Here is a 20,372-nt window from a genome sequence, read left to right on the forward strand (position 1 = left end):
TCCGGGGTCTGGTTTTGCACCCTTTTTGAATATTGGCACCACTTTGCTATGTGCCAATCGTGCGGAACACTCCCTCTCAGTATAGAGTCTGTAAATATCAGAAACAAGGGTCTGACTATGACATTACTTAATTATTTTAGGATACGGGGGTGTATGCCATCTGGTCCTGGCGATTTGTCTATTTTAATCTTTTTAAGTCACTGTTGTACTTCTTCCTGAGTCAGACAGGGCACTTTTAATCTGACAGTTTATTTTCCTCAGTGAATACAGTGGACAAAAAAAAATATTTCATTTCATGCTGCCATAACCACAGGCAGCATGAAATATCAACAGGCTCCCTCAATACAAAGAACTATGGCTACTTTCACACTCGCGTTTGGTGCGGATCCATCATGTATCTGCACCAAACGCTTCAGTTCAGATAATACAACCACATGCATATGTTCAGAACGGATCCAGTTGTATTATCTGTAACATAGCCCAAACGGATCCATCTTGAACACTATTGAAAGTCAATGGGGGACGGATCCGTTTTCTATTGTGCCATATTGCGTCATTGAAAACGGATTTGTCCCTATTGACTTAAATTGTTTCTCAGGACGGATCCGTTTGCCTCCGCATCATCAGAGTGGAATGGAGGCGGAACGGAGGCAAACTGATGCATTCTGAACAGATCCTTATCCATTCAAAATGCATTAGGGCAAAACTGATCCGTTTTGGACTGCCTGTGAGAGCCCTAAAACTGATCTCACAAACGGAAACCAAAACGCCAGTGTGAAAGTAGCCTATGTTTTAAGCTGCTTATAGTCACATTAAAATTGGGGAAACCCTCCCAAAAATGTCACTTTTTAATTGTAGATTTTGAAACCGTGTCTAAAAAAATTAAGTTGGTGACCAATTAGATACAGTTTTATTATATTTGCACAATAAAAAAAAATTACTGTGCTTTCTGTGACAGACAAATAATGTCTAAAGTATGGATTTATCATAGACTGTTGTTTTACACCAATCCATGATAGCCCCTGAGCAGCAGGAGGATGCGCCTACTTTATGATGAGGTGCACCCTCTATCAGTCCGTGCACCAAAACTGAAATCCACATCCAATCGTTTTATTTATTTTTTCTGTAAAACCACTTGCAGCACTAGCAGAAGTATCTTAAGTAGGGATGAGTGAATCTACTTCGGATGCTTCATTCAAGTCGATTCGCATAAAACTTTGCTTTAATACTAGAATGTATTGGTTCTGATGAGCTGAAGTTATTACTTCTCGGAGTCTCGCGAGACTTCGTGTAATAACATCCAGAATTGATTTTTACTGTATAAAACCTTGATTCAGAACTCTTCTGTATCAAGTTTTTAGTTTTTTTTTTTAGTAAAATTTAATTCCCGAAGTTATTACACGAAGTCTCGCAAACTTCATGAAGTAATAACTTCAGCTCATCAGAGCCAATACATTTCAGAATCGACACACATTGATACGGTTGTGTGCATGAGGCCTAAATGAGATAGTTGCAACACTAAGATACCTTGACAATATGGAAAGGGGTTTGCCGCTCACTAAGCAGACACTCAAAAAAGGTGGATTTGAGGGTGGGTGGCAGTATGGAGGTACAGGAAAGTGAGGTAGCTAGCTGGATAACAGAAAGCAGGGTATAAGGAAGAGCGTCAGGGAGGCTAGCCCTGATCTGACACACCCCAACAAGTGTGCCAAGTTGGCAGATGAGGGGATGTCAGTTCAGGGAGAGCACTGCTGCAGTCGGACACTTCCTCTGCCAGTCAGAGGAATGTCAGCTCCACTAAGCAGGGGACCAGGAGAGCAGGGCAGGCCAGAAAGGTGCTGGTTGTGGGAGACTCAATTATTAGGGGTAGAGATAAGGCGATCTGTCTCAAAGACCGGGATCGTCAAATGGTGTCTTGTCTTCCTGGAGTTCGATATATCACAGATCGAATTCAAAGATTACTGGAAGTGTCAAAGTAAATTCCCCATAAAATGTGGCCTGTCTGACCCAGTAAGAAGTGCAGCGGTGTCGGATGTCTAAAAATATTAAAATAGAAAATCACTGGGTCAAGATGGCATACACCCCCATATCCTAAGAGAAGTAATGTCGTAGACATACCCTTATTTCTGATAAATACTGACAGGGGTTCCACAGGATTGGTGCTTAGCAAACGTGGTGCCAATAATAAAAAAAAAAAAAAGGGGGACAAAAACTATAGGCCGGTAAGTTTATCCTGGAGATTGAGATGCCATCCTGCAGTATCTCAATGAAACTAACTTTATAACACTCCGTCTGCTCCTTCCCATTGACGGAAACTGGATAATCCCTGTTGATCTGATATTGATGACCTATCCAGATGATAGGTCATTAATATAGGAAATTAGCAACCCCTTTAACAGTACACACTCAGACCGGGTCACTGTCACTAGTGGGCTATCACGTGGGTTATTATTAGACCCTATTCTCTTCAATATGTTCATTACTAATCTTTTAGACAGGTGACAAAATAAAATACGTTTTTTTGCAGATGACACTAACCTGTGTAATTGACACGGAAGAGGACAGTATACTGCTGCAGATGGATCTGGATAGATTGGAGGCTTGGGCAGATAAGGTTTAACCCTGATAAATGTAAGGTTATATACATGGGAAGGAATAATGCAAGTCACCAGTTGGTAAAACACTGGGCAACAGTGACATGGAAAAAGGATTTAGGAATTTTAGGCGACAGCGAACTAAGCTGTAGAAACCAGTGTCAGGCAGCTGCTGCCAAGGCCAATAAGATAATGGGCTGCATCAGACCACACATGGAGTACTGTGTACAATTCTGGTCTCCTGTGAACAAGGCAGACATAGCAGAGCTGGAGAGGGTTCAGAGGAGGGCAACTAAAGTAATAACTGGAATGGGTGGACTACAGTACCCTGAAAGATTATCAAAATTAACTAGGGGGGGGGGGGGAAATCTAATAACTATGTATAAATATATCAGGGGTCAGTACAGAGATCTCTCCCATCATCTATTTATCCCCCAGGACTGTGACAAGGGGACATCCTCTGTGTCTGGAGGAAAGAAGGTTTGTACACAAACATAGAAGAGGATTCTTTACAGTAAGAGCAGTGAGACTATGGAACTCTCTGCCTGAGGAGGTGGTGATGGTGAGTTCACTAAAAGAGTTCAAGAGGAGCCTGGATGTATTTCTGGAGTGTAATAATATTACAGGCTATAGCTACTAGAGAGGGATCTTTGATCCAGGGAGTTATTCTAATTGCCTGATTGGAGTCGGGAAGGAATTTTTTCCCCCTTAAGGCCTCTTTCACACATGCGAGATTTCCATGCGGATACAATGCTTGAGGTGAACGCATGGAAACGCACCCGCACTGAATCCAGACCAAATTAATTTCTATGGGGCTGTGCACATGAGCAGTGATTTTCACACATAACTTGTGCGTTGCGTGAAAATCGCTGCATGCTCTATGGGTGGTTGATCCAGGGAGTTATTCCGATTGCCTGATTGGAGTCCGGAAGAATTTGCTTCCCATAAAAAAAATCCTATGGAAACTTTACAGGATAGTAGTCTGAACTGGATAGATGGATGTCTTTTTCCGGCCTTATAAACTGTGTTACTAACAATACCTATAGCTGTCTTTATAATCTAATCTAGGGGTAGTATAATTTATATCTGCTGGCATTAAAAAAAAAAAATATAAACGCATGCAAATGTATCATTTTTAAACAGATATAACCTAAACAGGTTGTACCACAAATAATATTCTACAGTTTCCTAACTAGCACCTGAATCTGAATACATTATTTAACTGCATGTAATCAACCAACGAAAGGACACACTGAGCTCTCAGCTTGAAATAAATCTAGTGGAGTTATTGGAGCAATGAACAGGGATATCTATGTACAGTACAGGGCTGGTTCTGGTGTTATTAGAGATCGTCAAGTACTACAAGATGTCCGATTTTCATCTTTTACATTAAATCATAAGATAACCCCTTTAAGTTAAAGCCCTAACTATAGTACCAGCAGTTTGTGCAGTGGAGACCAGCTTTCTACTAGTGCAACAAGTAGATTATATTGGCTATAAATCCATTTAATGAGCACAGGAATTTGATGAATTGAACTTGTTTAAGTCCTCTCCACTTTATTAAGCTTTTTTATTAAAGGAGTTGGCCCCCACACACAAGATTTAGCCTAGGGCTACACGACGTCATGTGATGCGCAACATTTTGTTGCACCAATGTTGCAAGACAATTTTTACAATGATGGTCTATGGTGTTGCACTGCCACATGCTGCGACGGCGACACAACAGTAGCCAAAAAATCCATCTAAGATGGATTTTTCTTGCGACCGTCACGTCGCAGTCGTAGCAGGTCTCATGTTGCAGTGCGACACCATAGACTATCATTATAAAAATTGTCACGCAACATTGGTGTGAAATCAATGTCGCGTGACATGTTGCAGTGCAGTTGTGCCCTATGTGTCAAGCAACACATGTCGTTGTGTAGCCCTAGCCTTATAGTGCACATAGTTGAAAAATAATCAATGGATGTGCGAGCACAGACATCCATTATCATGAGAATATGTGTCTTGGAATGTGTTTGAATGGAGCATTACCAGCGCTCTATTAACAGTCTATGGGACCGAGTACACTGCTGGTAAAATGTGGTTTATGGGCCAATAGAATTATTTTCTACTCAGGCAACCAAAACATGACCCCTTATGACGTTAAGCGTAACTGTACTTAAAAAAAAAAAACTTTTGATATGTCATAGTAACATCGCAATAGGTTATGATCAGTGAGGGTCAGAAGGCTGAGGACAAAAGGTTCTCACACAGAGCATCCTCTTTTCCTCCCTAGCTCGTCCCCAGTCCATGTTAGCGCTTCCTACTCCTTGTTTTTGCCATTAGTGAGGGTCTCAGCGCTCAGAACCTTTGCTATCATTATGACATACCAAAAGTACAGTTACACTTTAATGTGCACAATTTCACTACTACAGTACTACAATTTATTTGGAATGAATGCACATACTATTTTATATAAATGCTGGAGGCCATATTTGTTTGACTAATTACAATTTCTGAGGTTTGACACCGTTCAGAAACACAAAAGCAGATTAACTAATGGAAAACTCGTGTCACACCCAAAACAGTGCAGAATTCCACCCGGAGACCTAGCTGTAAAATCCAGCTACATAAGGGCTATTGTTAATCCTCCGCTGTATTTCTGGGCAAGCAAAACATTAATGTCCCTAGTGCAGTCCTTTTACTACTTTGTACGGTACTGTAACACAACAACAGGAAAACAGCAGGGAAAGCAGCGCTGACAGAACGGAGGGCAGGAAGCAGACGGCTCTTTATTAACATGATTGAACGTCCCCTTAAGATTTTGAACAGACAATTCTACAATTTCCTTGCAACCTAAAAATACTTTGAATGGGGTCTCTGAAGAACAAACCTGAAGTTCTGCACCGACAAGCGCTCTTGTTCCTGAAAAGCAAAGACACAATATGGAGAACAGCTTGAACTTTAAACAAAAATGCCAATCTCTGATCATTGAAAAAAAAAATAGGAAACTGTACAAAGCATAACTTGCAGAAGTATTAAGCAGAAAACAGGAAACAAGCTCTGACCATCGGTAAGGTCGACTATCATTTGTTTGAAAGAATTTCCTTTGTGAGATCATTCATTATACAGCACGTGTGACCTTAATTAAAAAAAATAATCATATGCAAACATACATGTTCCATTCTTTGAAGGAGTTTACTGTTATCTGACAGATATGTCAAAGTACACAACCTCCAGTAACCAGGGTGGCATTTGTAGACTACAGGAAGCAAGATTATTGTCCCACAGAAGGGATTAGGCGGCACACTCGCTGGTGTACATGTGTATGGGTACACGGTAGTCAAACCTTCTCACCACCAACAGGATAAAACAAAGGGTCACTCTCTAAATCAGGCGACATTCTTTATAATCAGTCTTTAAGAAGCATCCAGGGCAAAAAAAGCACCACAGGATAAGTACAGATCACTGGAAGTCTGACTGCTAGGACCCTCTCTGATCACAAATGGAGAGAAGAAGTCAAGCATGCTCGCTACCACCCAATTCACATTCTCTATGGGACTGCCAGAGACTGTTGAGTGTTGTACTCATCCTGTGCATGGCAAATAAATATACATCTTGGGAAAACCACTTTAATGGATAAACGTTTTTAACACTTACCGATTTCAACATAGATTCCATGATCCGGTAATGCAAACGCACCCCAAGCTTGTATCGCTGTTACAAAAAGAGTATATAACTTTAAAAAAATAAAATAAAAATTAAGTAGAACATTAGCATAAATGTTTGTGATCTGACAATCTCACAGAACAGGATGAATAAACAGTAGTAAAATGACTGCTACCCAATAATTGTGCCAGGAACAAACCGATGAATATCTGAATAAACCTGTAAAAATGCAATTTGGATATAGCGTCATTCACGCTTAATTCAGCTTTTTTTTTATTTATAAAAATTGTACAAAAGCATTTTTTTTTCCTATCACCCATGAATTGTGACATAGAAGTGTCCTGTGCATTTATTTTTCTTTCCTTTACCATAAAAATAAAATATTTTAACTGATCAATATTGACAAATGCAGACACTGAAATTAACAGAAAACACAGATATAGTAAATGGGACAAAAATGATCCAATGTCAGATTTAATGTGATCCAGCACTGCCACTTTGCGGCAGACGGCAGGTCCTGGTAGGTCAAAATGTTATCCAATTTAGACTACTTTCACACTAGCGTTTTGGCTTTCCGTTTGTGAAATCAGTTCAGAGCTCTCACAAGCGGTCCAAAACGCATTAGTTTTGCCCTAATGCATTCTGAATGGAAAAGGATCCACTCAGAATTCATCAGTTTGCCTCCGATCAGTCTTCATTCTGCCCTGGAGGAGGACACCAAAACGATGCCTGCAGCGTTTTGCTGTCCACCTGACGAAGCGGAGCCAAACGGATCCGCACTGGCAGACAATGCAAGTCAATGGGGACGGATCAGTTTTCTCTGACACAATAGAAAACAGATCTGTCCCCCCATTGACTTTCAATGGTGTTCAAGACGGATGTGTTCATGCCGGATGCATGCAGTTGTATTATTGTAACAGAAGCGTTTTTGCAGATCCATAACGCATCCGCAAAAAACGCTAGTGTGAAAGTAGCCCAAGTATCCCAAAGCCCATTGCTAGAGTCAAGATCATATGTAATGGTCTAATTTACATTTGAAGACCTGAACAACTTGCACCAACATCATCTTAAGACCAGTTTCACATGACCATATTCAGTCTGGGAAAAAAGCTCCATGTGGGGGGATGTATTTCCTGGACTGAACACTGCTGCTACGAAGTGAACTCACAGTACCATTATGATTTATTATGCTGTGAAATCCTGTCTCACCTCGGGTCTACTGAATTATAGTCACAGCATTATGTGAGTATAGTACAGTAGATCAGTAGTCAGAAAGGAACACATCATAGATCATTAAAAGGATGCAAGTTAACCTCAGAGGAGCAGTGTTCAGTCCGCAAAATACTGCTCCCACACAGTATTTCTTGGACTGAATACACTTATGCGAAACCGGCCTCACATCTGGACTTGTGCACACACTTTTTATCCTATGGATGTAATTTAGAGCAATAAATATAATATATACCCCTGCAATGGGCCTTTCTTTGCATATACAGTGGTCCCTCAAGTTACAATATTAATTGGTTGCAGGACGATAATTGTATGTTGAAACCATTTTAAGTTGAGTAATCAGTTCCAAAGCCCCAAAATGTCATCCAAGATTAGAGAAAATATATATATATATATATATATATATATATATATATATATATATATATATATATATTCGCCTATGACTGCACCCCTGGAGATTAGGCGAGAATAATCTAAGGCGGGACAACAGCTTGGAGTACCTTACAGCCAAAAGCAAGGCCCTCATTAGAAGGTGGCTGAAGTCTATATAGTGTCTGAAAAATGTATGTGGGGAACTCCAGGTCGCAGGCCTACAAATTTGCTCTATAGAAGCAGAGGCCCTCTCTGCCCAAAAAGTGGAGACTGATCTAGTAGAGTGAGCCCTGAACCCAGAGGGTGGAAGAACCCCCTTGGAAGAGTATGCTAAGTAAATAGCCTGTTTAATCCACCTAGCAATGGTCTGAGAAGAAGCAGCAGAGCCCTTCTTCGCACCTTGGAATAAAAGCAACAGATGGGAGGAGGACATCCAAGGTTGAGTGACCTGTAGATATTGAATTATACACCTCCTAACATGTAAACAATGAAATTCTGATTCCCTCATTTTTGGGAGAAGCACCGAGGGAGGGTAAAACTATCTCCTGGGAATGGTGGAAATGGGAAGAGACCCTCGGTAAAAAAGAAGGATCATGAGAAATCACCACCTGATCCTCCAAGATCCTCAAGTAAGGCTGGTCAATGGAAAATGCAGCAGTCTCACTAACTTTCCTAGCGGAGATAATGGCTAAGAGAAATACAAGTTTAAGGGAGAGCACCTTTAGGGAAATCATACTGATAGTGCTTTCAGCTCTCACTTCAGATCCCTTTGAGCCTAAGTGTAAATTCCAGGGAGGAACTCTATCTTTACAGACTGGGGATAACTTAGATACTGCAGTCACAAACCTCTCAACCCAAGGATGATCAGCTAACTTATAACTCAAATAAGGCACTTAATGCTGAAATCCGCACTTTTAAAGTGCTAGGTCTAAGCTTTTTTTCTCCATCCCTCTTGTAAAAAAAAATCCAATACAACTGGAGTGTCTGGGATATCCAATGGTCTATTGGCAAATCTGTAAAAAGCCCTCCAAACTCAAATAGATATCTGAAGTGAACTTCTTATGACTCGCCAACAGAGTGGTGTTAACATTCTCAGAGAGCCCTCTTTTCCTCAAAATTTCCCTTTCAACAGCCAGGCAGTCAGGTTAAGTTTTTTTTAACTTCTGGGTGAAAGATTGGACCCTGAGCCAGAAGTCCCAGGAATTCGGGAAGAACCCAAGGGGTGGCTATCAACATCCTGCAGAGCCAAGAAAACCAAACCCTCCTTGGCCAAAAGGGAGCCATCACTATGACCGTGGTGTTTTCATCGATGATATTCCTGAGGACTCTAGGTAACAGCTTTAGAGGGTGAAAGGCATAGAAAAGGCCCCTCTCCCAGGATTGAGCAAATGCGTCCACTGCCTTTGGATGCTCCTTCGGGGAAAAAGAAAAGAAACCCTTTACCTTTCTGTTTGACCTGGTGGCAAAAAGATTTATCTCCGGGACACCCCATTAGGCGTAAATCTGATTGAATACCCCCTGGTCTAGGGACCATTCCCCCTGGCAAAATTGATGACGGCTAAGGAAATCTGCTTTTACATGGTCTGCTCCTCTTAGATGTACTGCAGAAAGAGATAAGAGAGAAGCTTCTGCCAGATTGAAAATTTTGTGACTGAGGGACATCAGACCCGGAGATCTGGTACCTGACTGACGAGAGAGAAGGATCTGAACCCTCGACCTGATCAGAAAGAGCCTTCTATAGGGGCAACAGGCACCTCTGAGATCTGGAATCTAGGATCATCCATAAGAAGCTGCACTTCTGACTTGGACACAAACTGGACTTCTCCAGGTTTATATCCCATCCTTGTCTGTCTAGAACTTCCCTTAAGCAGGCAATTTGTTCCATCAGGATCTGACTTGACCGGGCAGCAAGAAGAAAATAATCTAGATAGGGCATGATAACTATGTCCTTCTCCCTCACATGAGCCATTATCTCTGCAATGATCTTTGTGAAAACCCTCGGAACCTGAGATAGTCCAAAGGGAAGGGCCTGAAACTCAACATGTAGGATCTCACTCTCTAGCTAAACTGCTACTCTCAAAAATTTCTGGTGGCTGGGATGGATAGGGACATGATGATATGCATCCCTCAGATCGACCGTGGACATATAACAGTCTGGAAAAAGATTCTTAAACTCAGACCTGATGGATTCCATCAGAAATTTCTCGTACACCAGATAACTGTTCAGAGATTTTACATTTATTATTGTTCGAAATGAACCATTTCGGTTTTCTGACAAGAAAAAGGGTCAAGTAAAAACCTCATGTCACCTCCTGCCTTGGAACTTCCACCAACACCTTTTTCTCTAATAGGGAAAAAACTTCTGAGATGATGGCCGACTGTCCTGGGGGGGTCTGACCGATAATTTATCACAAATTTTTCTACAGGCAACCTCTAAAACTTTAACCTTAAGCCCTCTGCTATAACAGAATTTATCCATAGGCTGTTGGAGATCCTCTGTCACTGACCTGAAAAGAGAGACAGAAGACGCAGAAAAACCCCTTAGACTTCTTAGCTGCTCCCGCAAACTGTCTAACTCTAGCCCTTTCTTTCCCCTTGAAACCTTCTCTATGAAACCTAGGACGGAAGGATCTCCTAGGGAGCTGCTGACTGGTGGAGGGAAAGTCCTTTTTTTTTTCTATCAGGTGCCTTCTCTAGTAAATAGTCAATGATGGGCCCAAATAAGTATTCACCTTGACAAAGAATGGTGCAAAGCTTAACTATAGAAATAGCATACCCATTCCAACACTTTAACCAAATATCTCTAGAAGCAGAGTTCGATAAGGCGGAAGCTCTGGCAGATAACCTTAATGAGTCAGCGGAAGCATCGGCCAGGAAATCCAGAGTATTAAATATAGTAGGGAAAGAGGATATTAACTACTCCCTATGGGTACCCCCCTTTATGTGAGTCTCCAGCTGCCCCATCCACACCTTTAGGGATCTAGCAACAGAAGTGGTGGCAAAAGCAAATATAAAGGCCGCCATATCCTCAAAAGGAAGAGCAGCTTTTTTTTTATCCATTTTAGCTACTGGGGCATCAAGTTTTGGGGCCCTATCCCAAGAGGCAGATACTTCTTCATCAAAAGGTTATTTATGTTTTACAGAGGAAGGAATAAAAAACTTCCTATCAGGTTTTTTCTCTTTAGCAATGACTGCCTGAACATTTTTATGCACATCAAAGAAAGACCTTCCTTCTCTTGGGGCCCAGACCATCAAACAGAGTCCTGAACTGACTGCGGAGGCTTCTGGTCATCTAAGCCCATGGTAGCTCTTACTGCTTTGACTAGGGAGTTAATGTTCTCAGCATGAAAGAGTGGCTTCCCTGCGGATTCTTCAGAGGACTCAGATCAGGGATGGCCAACCTGTGGCTCTCCAGCTGCTGTAAAACTACAACTCCCACCATGTCCTGCTGTAGGCTGATAACTATAGGCAGCGTGGGCTTGCTGGGAGTTGTAGTTTTGAAACAGCTGGAGAGCCTCAGGTTGGCCATCCCTGATAGCCATTCTCCCTCTTCCTTCAATCCTGAAAGTACATCACTGTCACTGGAGGAGGGATTAGATGCAGCTGCAGAGATACTAGGGTGGTTTTTAAGCAGACGGCTAACCGATTATTTAACCTCACGGATCATCTGCTTCATGCTGCCCATAAGAGACGGAGCCTCCTCCTCTATTAACTTGCTTACACATGCTTGACAAAAGGTGTTTAGCCCAAGCAGAGGGTAGCTTCCTTTTACACACAGCACAACCCTTTTCCTTAGGCTACTTTCACACTTGCGGCAGGACGGATCCGACAGTCTGTTCACCCTGTCGGATCAGTCCTTCCGCTGTTTTGCCGTGCCGCCGGACCGCTGCTCTGTCCCCGTTGACTATAATGGGGGCAGGGCGGCGCTCCGGCGCAGTATGGCAGTTCGCGGTCAGAGGCCGCCGGACTAAAAAGTCGGACATGCAGGACTTTTAGTCCGGCGGCCTTTCGCCGTGCACTGCCGTACTGCGCCGAAGTGACACCCCCATCCCCATTATAGTCAATGGGGACGGAGAGGCGGTCCGGTGGCATGGCGATACAGCGGAAGGACGGATCCGACAGGGTGAATAGACTGTCAGATCCGTCCTACTACAAGTGTGAAAGTAGCCTTAGATCTGGAGACCTTTCTAGAAGACTCCTTAGATACCTAAACATAGAAAATTACCCCCATGAGGAACATGCAGCAGAAATATCAGGGTACAACCCCTCTTACCCCACCGTAGTATCGGCGCATCATTGGTGGTTTCAGCGCGCTGAGCCTGCTCCTTCCTTAAACAGCAGTATCAACTAGAATTCTTCCACACCAGCATGGCAGCCACAGAGGTCTGCAGACGCCCATGGAAGGCCGAAACCATCCTGGACCGAGAAGGAGACAGAGTGGGGTAGGAGAGAGAAAGAGGTCCAGTCTCTTCCAGCAGCTCCTAAAGGAGGCTTACGCCACCCAGGATAACCCTTTCAATACTATAAACTAGTCAGGGCTCCCGCAGCTCCTCTTAAGCTGTTCCAATCACTACCTGACCCCTAGGACAGGAAACAGAACTGAAGGTAGAGAGGGTGGACGGTTCTTGTTCCTGTGTCCTGTCCTGAGGAGAAGGGGGATGCGGTCTCTCCAGGGGTGCTGTCATAGGTGAAGGGGAAAAATAAGCAGATAACTAAGGCGGATCCTTACATATACCAGTCAGGAACAGCTGATAACTAGCAACTAATACAACTATTTTACCAGAGAAGTGGCCTTGATTGGCTGGATCCAGGTCTGAGATATTATATGTTGAGTCTAGTTTTAACTTACGATGGGTCAGAAAAGACCATTTTATGTTGAAAATATTGTATCCTGATGTCATTGTATCTTGAGGGATCAGTGTGTGTGTGTGTGTGTGTGTGTGTGTGTGTGTGTGTGTGTGTGTGTGTGTGTGTGTGTGTGTGTGTGTGTGTGTGTGTGTGTGTGTGTGTGTGTGTGTGTGTGTGTGTGTGTGTGTGTGTGTATATATATATATATATATATATATATATATAGAGCTAGGCACTTTTCCCATGAGCCCAAACTAAATTTGAAGGCTTTGTCCACATCATCTTTAAGTCTCTTTTGTGGGTTATTGCAGCAGGTAGCGCTATTCTTGTAAAGTGAACTTACGCCAGCCAAGTGGTGGTCATACAAGAGAGCATGGACAAAGCTGCAGCAGCCAGATATTTCCAAAAGATGAACGTCCATCACTCAAAGGATTAAAGATCGCCTGACAAACAAAATGCAATGACTGTTTCACTTCCCTACAATATGCCACTGGGTGATTTTAATCTATTTAGAATAAAGATGTCATGGCTTTAGTTCTCCAAGTACTGGACATTCATCTTTTGGAAGCCTTATTTTTGCCATTAAAATAACAGACACTTTGAGGGAACACAAATAGGCCCCCTTATACATCTTTGAGGGTCAGAAAGCACAGTGCCATATATGTGCTTGCATGTACAAAATGCAGACACTTCAGACATTTGACAACTTTAATAACATTTTAGTTTTTATCTTTTCAGAGATAATATCTAGAGGATAAAATGTCACAAAAAGTCCTAAACATAACAGAACTATCCCTAGGACAATCTCAGCAAAAATTGATTTCTCAGCCCACAGGCATGAAAGAAGTAAGTTACAATTGTAATAAATAGAGTCTTAGAAAAAGTTTTTTTTATATATTTTGTACATCACTATTCGTATATATACTACAGAAGCAATCCAACCCTGAGCTGATAAGGGTGTATTTTTTCAGATGCTCAATGAGAGAGGTTACATTAACAGGCAAGAGCAACCTCAGGTGCTTAAAGGGAACCTGTCACCGGGATTTTGTGTATAGAGCTGAGGACATGGGTTGCTAGATGGCCGCTAGCACATCCGCAATATCCAGTCCCCATAGCTCTGTGTGCTTTTATTGTGTAAAAAAAACAATTTGATACATATGCAAATTAACCCAAGATGAGTCCTGTCCCTGACTCATCTCACGTACAGGACTCATCTCAGGTTAATTTGCATATGTATCAAATCTGTTTTTTTACACAATAAAAGCACACAGAGCTATGGGGACTGGATATTGTGGATGTGCTAGCAGCCATCTTAGCAACCGATGTCCTCAGCTCTATACACAAAATCCCGGTGACAGGTTCCCTTTAAGGAGGACCAGTCACCAGGGGAAGTAGTGCAGTCTGCAGGCGGCACATTATAGAGGAGGAGGAGCTGAGCAGATTGATATTGAGTTTTATGGGTAAAGATTCAACAGAACTTGTAATTTTTATACATTTAAACTTGTGCTCTTTCTGAACTTAAAGGGGTTCCTTGGGAATTAAGAAAATGAAAATACATAAATATTACACTGAACAAAAATATAAACGCAACACTTTCGGTTTTGCTCCCATTTTGCATGAGCTGAACTCAAAGATCTGAAACATTTTCTACATACACAAAAGACCCATTACTCAAATATTGTTCACAAATCTGTCTAAATCTGTGTTAGTGAGCACTTCTCCTTTGCCGAGATAATCCATCCCACCTCACAGGTGTGGCATATCAAGGATGTTATGTTCCACAAAATCGTGTGAATGAGCCCTTACGCTGGGTTCACACCTGAGCGTTCGCGATGGAGCGCTCTGTATGCGCGATTCTCCGGGCGTCTCACATACGCGGCTCCGGAACAAGCGAACGCCCATTGTCGCGCGTTCCCGCTGAAGTCTATGTACGGGAACATGCGACAAGACGCCCCAAAGAAGCTCATGTACTTCTTGGGGCGTCGGGCATTTTACAGCGCGATCGTACGCGCTGTAAAACGCTCAGGTGTGAACCATTCCCATAGGGAATCATTGGTTCTTGCCTGTTGAGCGTTTTACAGCGCGTAGGAACGCTCTGTAAAACGCTCTGTAAAACGCTCAGGTGTGAACCCAGCCTTAAGGTTGATATAGGCGGGGAAAGGAGAAGCAGATTCTCAGGAGAAAAAAAGCTGCTCGTTCAGTGAGGGTGAAGTTCTGCATTTACATGCAGCGATCACCTCCACAGTATGAGGCTGAGGGATTAGTATTCGGATCCCTCGTCCTTCTACAGCTGCACTATTTCTGGGCAGCAGAGTTCTGTTTAGACCGCACGATATGCTTCTCAGAAATAATTTACTTGTGTGCACTAACAGTTTCACCCAATGAATGAGCGTTCCGCTTGTGAATCTGGTGATTGGGGCACATTTAGATGGGCAAATTGTCAGGAACATTTATTCCTGATAATTTGCCAGAATATCTCCCCATCTCAATCCACCTTTACACTGAGAATGCCATCAGTCACTGATGAAGATGGCCCCATGTATAACTGAATTCAGAAAAAGCAGAGGTTGAAATGTATAAATGACAGGTTTTACTTATTCTTTCACCACTTAACTATATGTTAACCCCTTCCTGACATCCGCCATAAATGTATAGCAAATGTCAGGTTTTTAAAAAATGCACCCTGTCCAGAGAGCAGCAGGCACCATAGCCACCCGGTTTTTGCTGTTTTAAACATCAGACATCTGGGGCTAATGTCGCTCACAGACCTTTAACTCATCAGATGTCATGATCAACTGTGGCCACGGCATTGGAGAGGCTTTTCTCTGGGAATGCTGCGCTCCCGAAAGGCTTCCCCACACTGAGATGAGGGAAACAGTTTGTTTTCTGCGGTAGTCTATGGCCCTCTGTGGCAGGACACTATAGGAATGTATTAAATGTCCACACGGCTGCAATGGTAATTCATTGCAGTGCATGGGACAAGCAATTTAACAAATCGCATGTTCAATTGCCCTAGGGGGACTTAAAAAAAATTTGAAAAAATAAAAAAAATAAAATGAAAAAATAAACAAACACTCAAATCTCCCCCACTTAACCTAAGGCACCTTTCACACGGGCGAGAATTCCGTGCGGGTGCAATGCGTGAGGTGAACGCATTGCACCCGCACTGAATCAAGAACCATTTACTTCAATGGGGCTGTGCAGATGAGCGGTAATTTTCACGCATCACTTGTGCATTGCGAGAAAATTGCAGCATTTTCTAGGGTTGTTGCGGGTATCGAAATTTCGATACCCAATCGATACTTTTGTCCCGGTATCGATACGATACCGGGATTTCCGTTTTTTCGATAATGGGCTGCGCTTCTGCGCAGTCTAGTATCTCTGAACATGAGCGCGCTGCTATCGGCGCGCTCATGTTCTCTCAGCAGCACGGGGAGAAGGAAGCTGTCCTCCCTCCCCCCTGTGCTGCTGCCGCTGCCACCAATGAGAAGAGAGGGGCGGAGGAGGGGCGGCAATGAGAAGAGAGGGGCGGAGGAGGGGCGGCACCACGGAGGAGGGGCGGCAATGAGAAGAGGGGCGGCAATGAGAAGAGGGGCGGCAATGAGAAGAGAGGGGCGGCAATGAGAAGAGAGGGGCGGCAATGAGAAGAGAGGGGCGGAGGAGGGGCGGCACCATGGAGGAAAGGCAGCAATGAGAAGAGAGGGGCGGAGGAGGGGCGGGCGCACTGCGCCACCAATGATAGGTTTATTTCCACACAGAGCGGCGCCCAGCGATGTCCCAGCACTCACCATTAGTCCTGGGCGCCGCTCCGTTCGCCTGCAGTGCTCCATTACTGTCTCCTCTCCTGCTCCACATGCTGCTGATTACTATCGGAGCGATGGGAGGAGACATCAGCTTCACTAGTGGGCATTCCTTTTCCCTGCGCTGCGATTGGACAGCGCTACAGCCAGGGAGAAGGAACGCCCACTAGTGAAGCTGATGTCTCCTCCCATCGCTCCGATAGTAATCAGCAGCATGTGGAGCAGGAGAGGAGACAGTAATGGAGCACTGCAGGCGAACGGAGCGGCGCCCAGGACTAATGGTGAGTGCTGAGACATCGCTGGGCGCCGCTCTGTGTGGCCTGATAGTGAAAGTCTGGAGTCCCATATAGTAGTCAGTCTTTAACACATACAGGAGGCGGGTGCTGGCAGCAGAATCGCATTGCCGGCACCCTGCCCCTGACAGGGAGCTGCGATCAGCGGCAGTTAACTGCCGCTGATCTGCCAGTACCCGCCTCCTGTATAAAGGGGTAATTATCATTGGTGGTGCAGTGTGCCCCCCAACCCATTAAAATCATTGGTGGCACAGTGCGCCGGCCCATCTCAACCCCCCAGTAGTTAAAATCAGGGACCTCTCCCCTCCCCTCATTGGTGGTGCAGTGGCAGCTTCTGATCGGAGCCCCAGCAGTGTAATGCTGGGGCTCCGATCGGTTACCATGGCAGCCAGGACGCTACAGAAGCCCTGGTTGCCATGGTAACATCCCTGATGCTGTGTGCACAAAGCACAGAGCAGCAGGGACAGTGTGAAGTCCTATTCACCCTGATAGAGATCTATCAGGCTGAATAGGAAAAGGGATGAAAGATCCCAGGTTCTAGGCCCTAAGGAGGGGAAATAGTTATTAAATAAAAAGTGTAAAAAAAAAAAAAAAATAAATAAAAAAATATGAAGTATAAATCACCCCCTTTTCCCAATTTCACATATAAAATATATAAATAATAAACATATTACGTCGCCACGTCAGAAAAGTCCAAACTATTAAAATATAAAAAAAAAATCTAGGTGGTGAATGCCGGAACAGAATAAAATAAAATAAAAACTGCGCGATTCGCCATTTTTAAAAATGAGGAATGCACGTGGCTTTTTTTGTTTATTTTTTTTGCGTGGTATCGAATGGTATCGAGTATCGCAATACTTTTTCATGGTATCGAAACCGAATCAAAAATTTGGTATCGCAACAACTCTAGCATGTTCTATATTCTGCGTTTTGTAAAGCAACAAAGGCCCCATAGAAATGAATTGGTCTGCGTGAAAAATAGCAAGCATCCACAAGCAAGTGCGGATGCAGTGCGATTTTCACGCATGGTTTCTAGGAGATGATAGGGATGAAATAAACCCTGGACCCAATTAAAGTGTTTTCACTGTATTATTTTCCCTTATAACATGGTTATAAGGGAAAATAATAGCATTCCTAATACAGAATGCTTACTAAAATGTGGACTGAGGGGTTAAAAAAAAAAATTACTTTGAAAAAAGGACCTTTGATGACAATCGTGCTCACCACGTGACATCAGCGCAGGTCCTGCTGAATGAAGAAAGACTATTGCCATCTTCATTCATCAGGACCTGCGCTGGCGTCACAGCGCTCACCACGTGGCGAGCACGATGACGTCAAAAGGTCCTTTTGCAGGTCCTGAAAGAAGAAGCAAGAAGACTATGCCAACTGCGCGATCAATTGGATGAGGGGAGTTAATATAAATATTTTTTTAACCCCTCAATCCACATTTTAGTAAGCATTCTGTATTAAGAATGTTATAATTTTCTCTTATAACCATGTTATAAAAGGGAAAATAATAAAATGAATAGAACACCTAACCCAAACTTCAGTGAAGAAGTCTGGGTTCGGGTCTGGGTACTGCAATTGCATGCCTACCAGGAGCAAATCTGGAACGCCCATGTCAAAGAGGCCTACAATAAAAATAAAAAAATTATAATTTGCACCGCCGCATTCTAAAATGCCCTTACTATTAAAATATAAGCGTATTTATCCCATACGGTGAACACCGTAATGGGAAAAAATATAATATCAAAGTGGCAGATATAGATTTTTTTTGTTGATTTACCGCTCAAGAAAAAAAAAAATATTAAAAAAGTGATCAAAAATGAATACTCACTCCAAAATGGCATAATTAAAAACAGATTTTTTGTTATAGGGGTCAGAATATGGCGATGTGAAGAAAAAAAAAATTATCCAAAGTTAAAAAAAATTTGCGTATTAAAACTTAAGAAAAGCTATAGAAATCACTGTAATCATATTGACCCAGACAATTAAGGCGACACCGTAAAAACAAAACCTAGAGGACTGTGGTAGAATTAGGGGTTTTTCCCCATTTCAACCCATTTTTCCCAGCTGCTCTCTACATCGTATGCAAAATAAAATGGTGCCACTACAAAGTACAACTTGTGTTGCAAAAAACAAGCCCTCATATGGCTATGTGAATGAAAAAAAAAAAAAAAAAAAAAGTTACGTCTACAGGAAGGCAGGGAGTAAAAAACAAAAACTGAAATGTCAGGAAGGGGTTAATCTGCTCTGCTTCACCTGCTCTATACCATGCTGCTCTGCATTTCGTGGTGATAATTTTGCTTTTAAAGCTGACCTAAGATGTTGAGTGCTTCTAAATAAATATATTACCTGGTATCCAATTTCTGCAAAGGCTTGTCCAAATGCATTTGCAAATCTTTTTTTAAACACTAGACCCAAACGTTCCACTCTCTCGGTTATCATGGTCTTTGGATTTACTGTGCAGTTCTGCAAAGAATGAAAATGGAGTTATCGTATAGATAGAATTGTGTTTTAAGAGACCTTTAAAGGGAATCCGTCACCTGCTTTTACCATTTTAAGCTGGCACCATCGCTATGTTGACTAAAGTACCTTATTTCCAGAAGTCGTCTTTTTACTTATTTTCGTTTTGTAGTTTTGATATAAAAGCGATTTTTATGTTATGCTAATTAGGGTCCAAGGTGCCCAGAGGGGTGTTTTTTTTTCACTCTCCGGTGCCCAGTGACGCCCCCCCTGCAGTGCCCAAGAACGCCTCCTGATCAAAACCTCCCACAGCCCGGCAAACTGTTCTGCCCCCTCCCCACGTTGTAGTCTACATTATAGAAATGCCCCGTCCTTCTTCCTGTCCGCGGCCAGAAAACTTGCGCAGGCCTGCGCGATCATCAACCTCCTGAGGGCAATAGCCTCAAAAGTATCACTGGGCATGCGCCGAGCCCAGTGATGTGACCTGAGCGCTGTTGCCCTCAGGACGTTGATGAACGCGCAGGCCGCAGGCGGTACTGCGCCTGCGCGAGTTTTCTGGCCACAGACAGGAAGAAGGACGGGGCATTTCTATAAGGTAGACTATGACATGGGGAGGGGCGGAACCGTTTGCCAGGCTGTGGGAGGTTATTTGATGATCAGGAGGCGTTCTTGGGCACCGCAGGGGGGCGTCACTGGGCAGCGGAGAGTGAAAAAAAAAACGCCCCTCTGGGCACCTTGGACCCTAATTAGCATAACAAAAATCGCTTTTATATCAAAACTACAAAACTAAATTAAGTAAAAAGAAGACTGCTGGAAATAAGGTACGTTAGTCAACATAGCGATGGTGCCAGCTTAAAATGGTAAAAGCAGGTGACGGATTCCCTTTAACATTGTGGCAGTTATATTTCAATGAAAAAAAAGAAAGAAAAAAAAAAGGTAAACATAAACCAGTATGTGTATAATATGTGTGAAAACCACAGGAGAGTGAATATCCTTGACAGGGCATCTGAGTATGATCAACCCTATTAAGGCTACTTTCACACCCTTGTTTGGTGCGGATCCGTCACGTTTGTATTATCTTTAAAACTGCCAAAACTGATCTGTCTTGAACACCACTG

The 20,372-nt window shown here is 43.1% G+C and overlaps 1 protein-coding gene across 3 annotated transcripts in view; it reads right to left on the reverse strand.

The window, feature by feature from the left end:
• RB1 (RB transcriptional corepressor 1) overlaps positions 1-20,372 on the reverse strand; it is a 286,970-nt gene that overhangs the window by 165,600 nt on the left and 100,998 nt on the right. For all 3 annotated transcript variants that reach the window (XM_044288473.1, XM_044288474.1, XM_044288472.1), the window contains exons 13-15: positions 19,144-19,260; positions 6,234-6,290; positions 5,467-5,498 (exon numbers count right to left, since the gene is read on the reverse strand). In XM_044288473.1, the coding sequence (XP_044144408.1) occupies positions 5,467-5,498; positions 6,234-6,290; positions 19,144-19,260 (206 nt within the window). The remainder of the gene's footprint in view (positions 1-5,466; positions 5,499-6,233; positions 6,291-19,143; positions 19,261-20,372) is intronic.

The sequence above is a fragment of the Bufo gargarizans genome, chromosome 3 (assembly GCF_014858855.1).
Source record: "Bufo gargarizans isolate SCDJY-AF-19 chromosome 3, ASM1485885v1, whole genome shotgun sequence".
In the NCBI taxonomy this organism is placed as follows: Eukaryota; Metazoa; Chordata; class Amphibia; order Anura; family Bufonidae; genus Bufo; species Bufo gargarizans.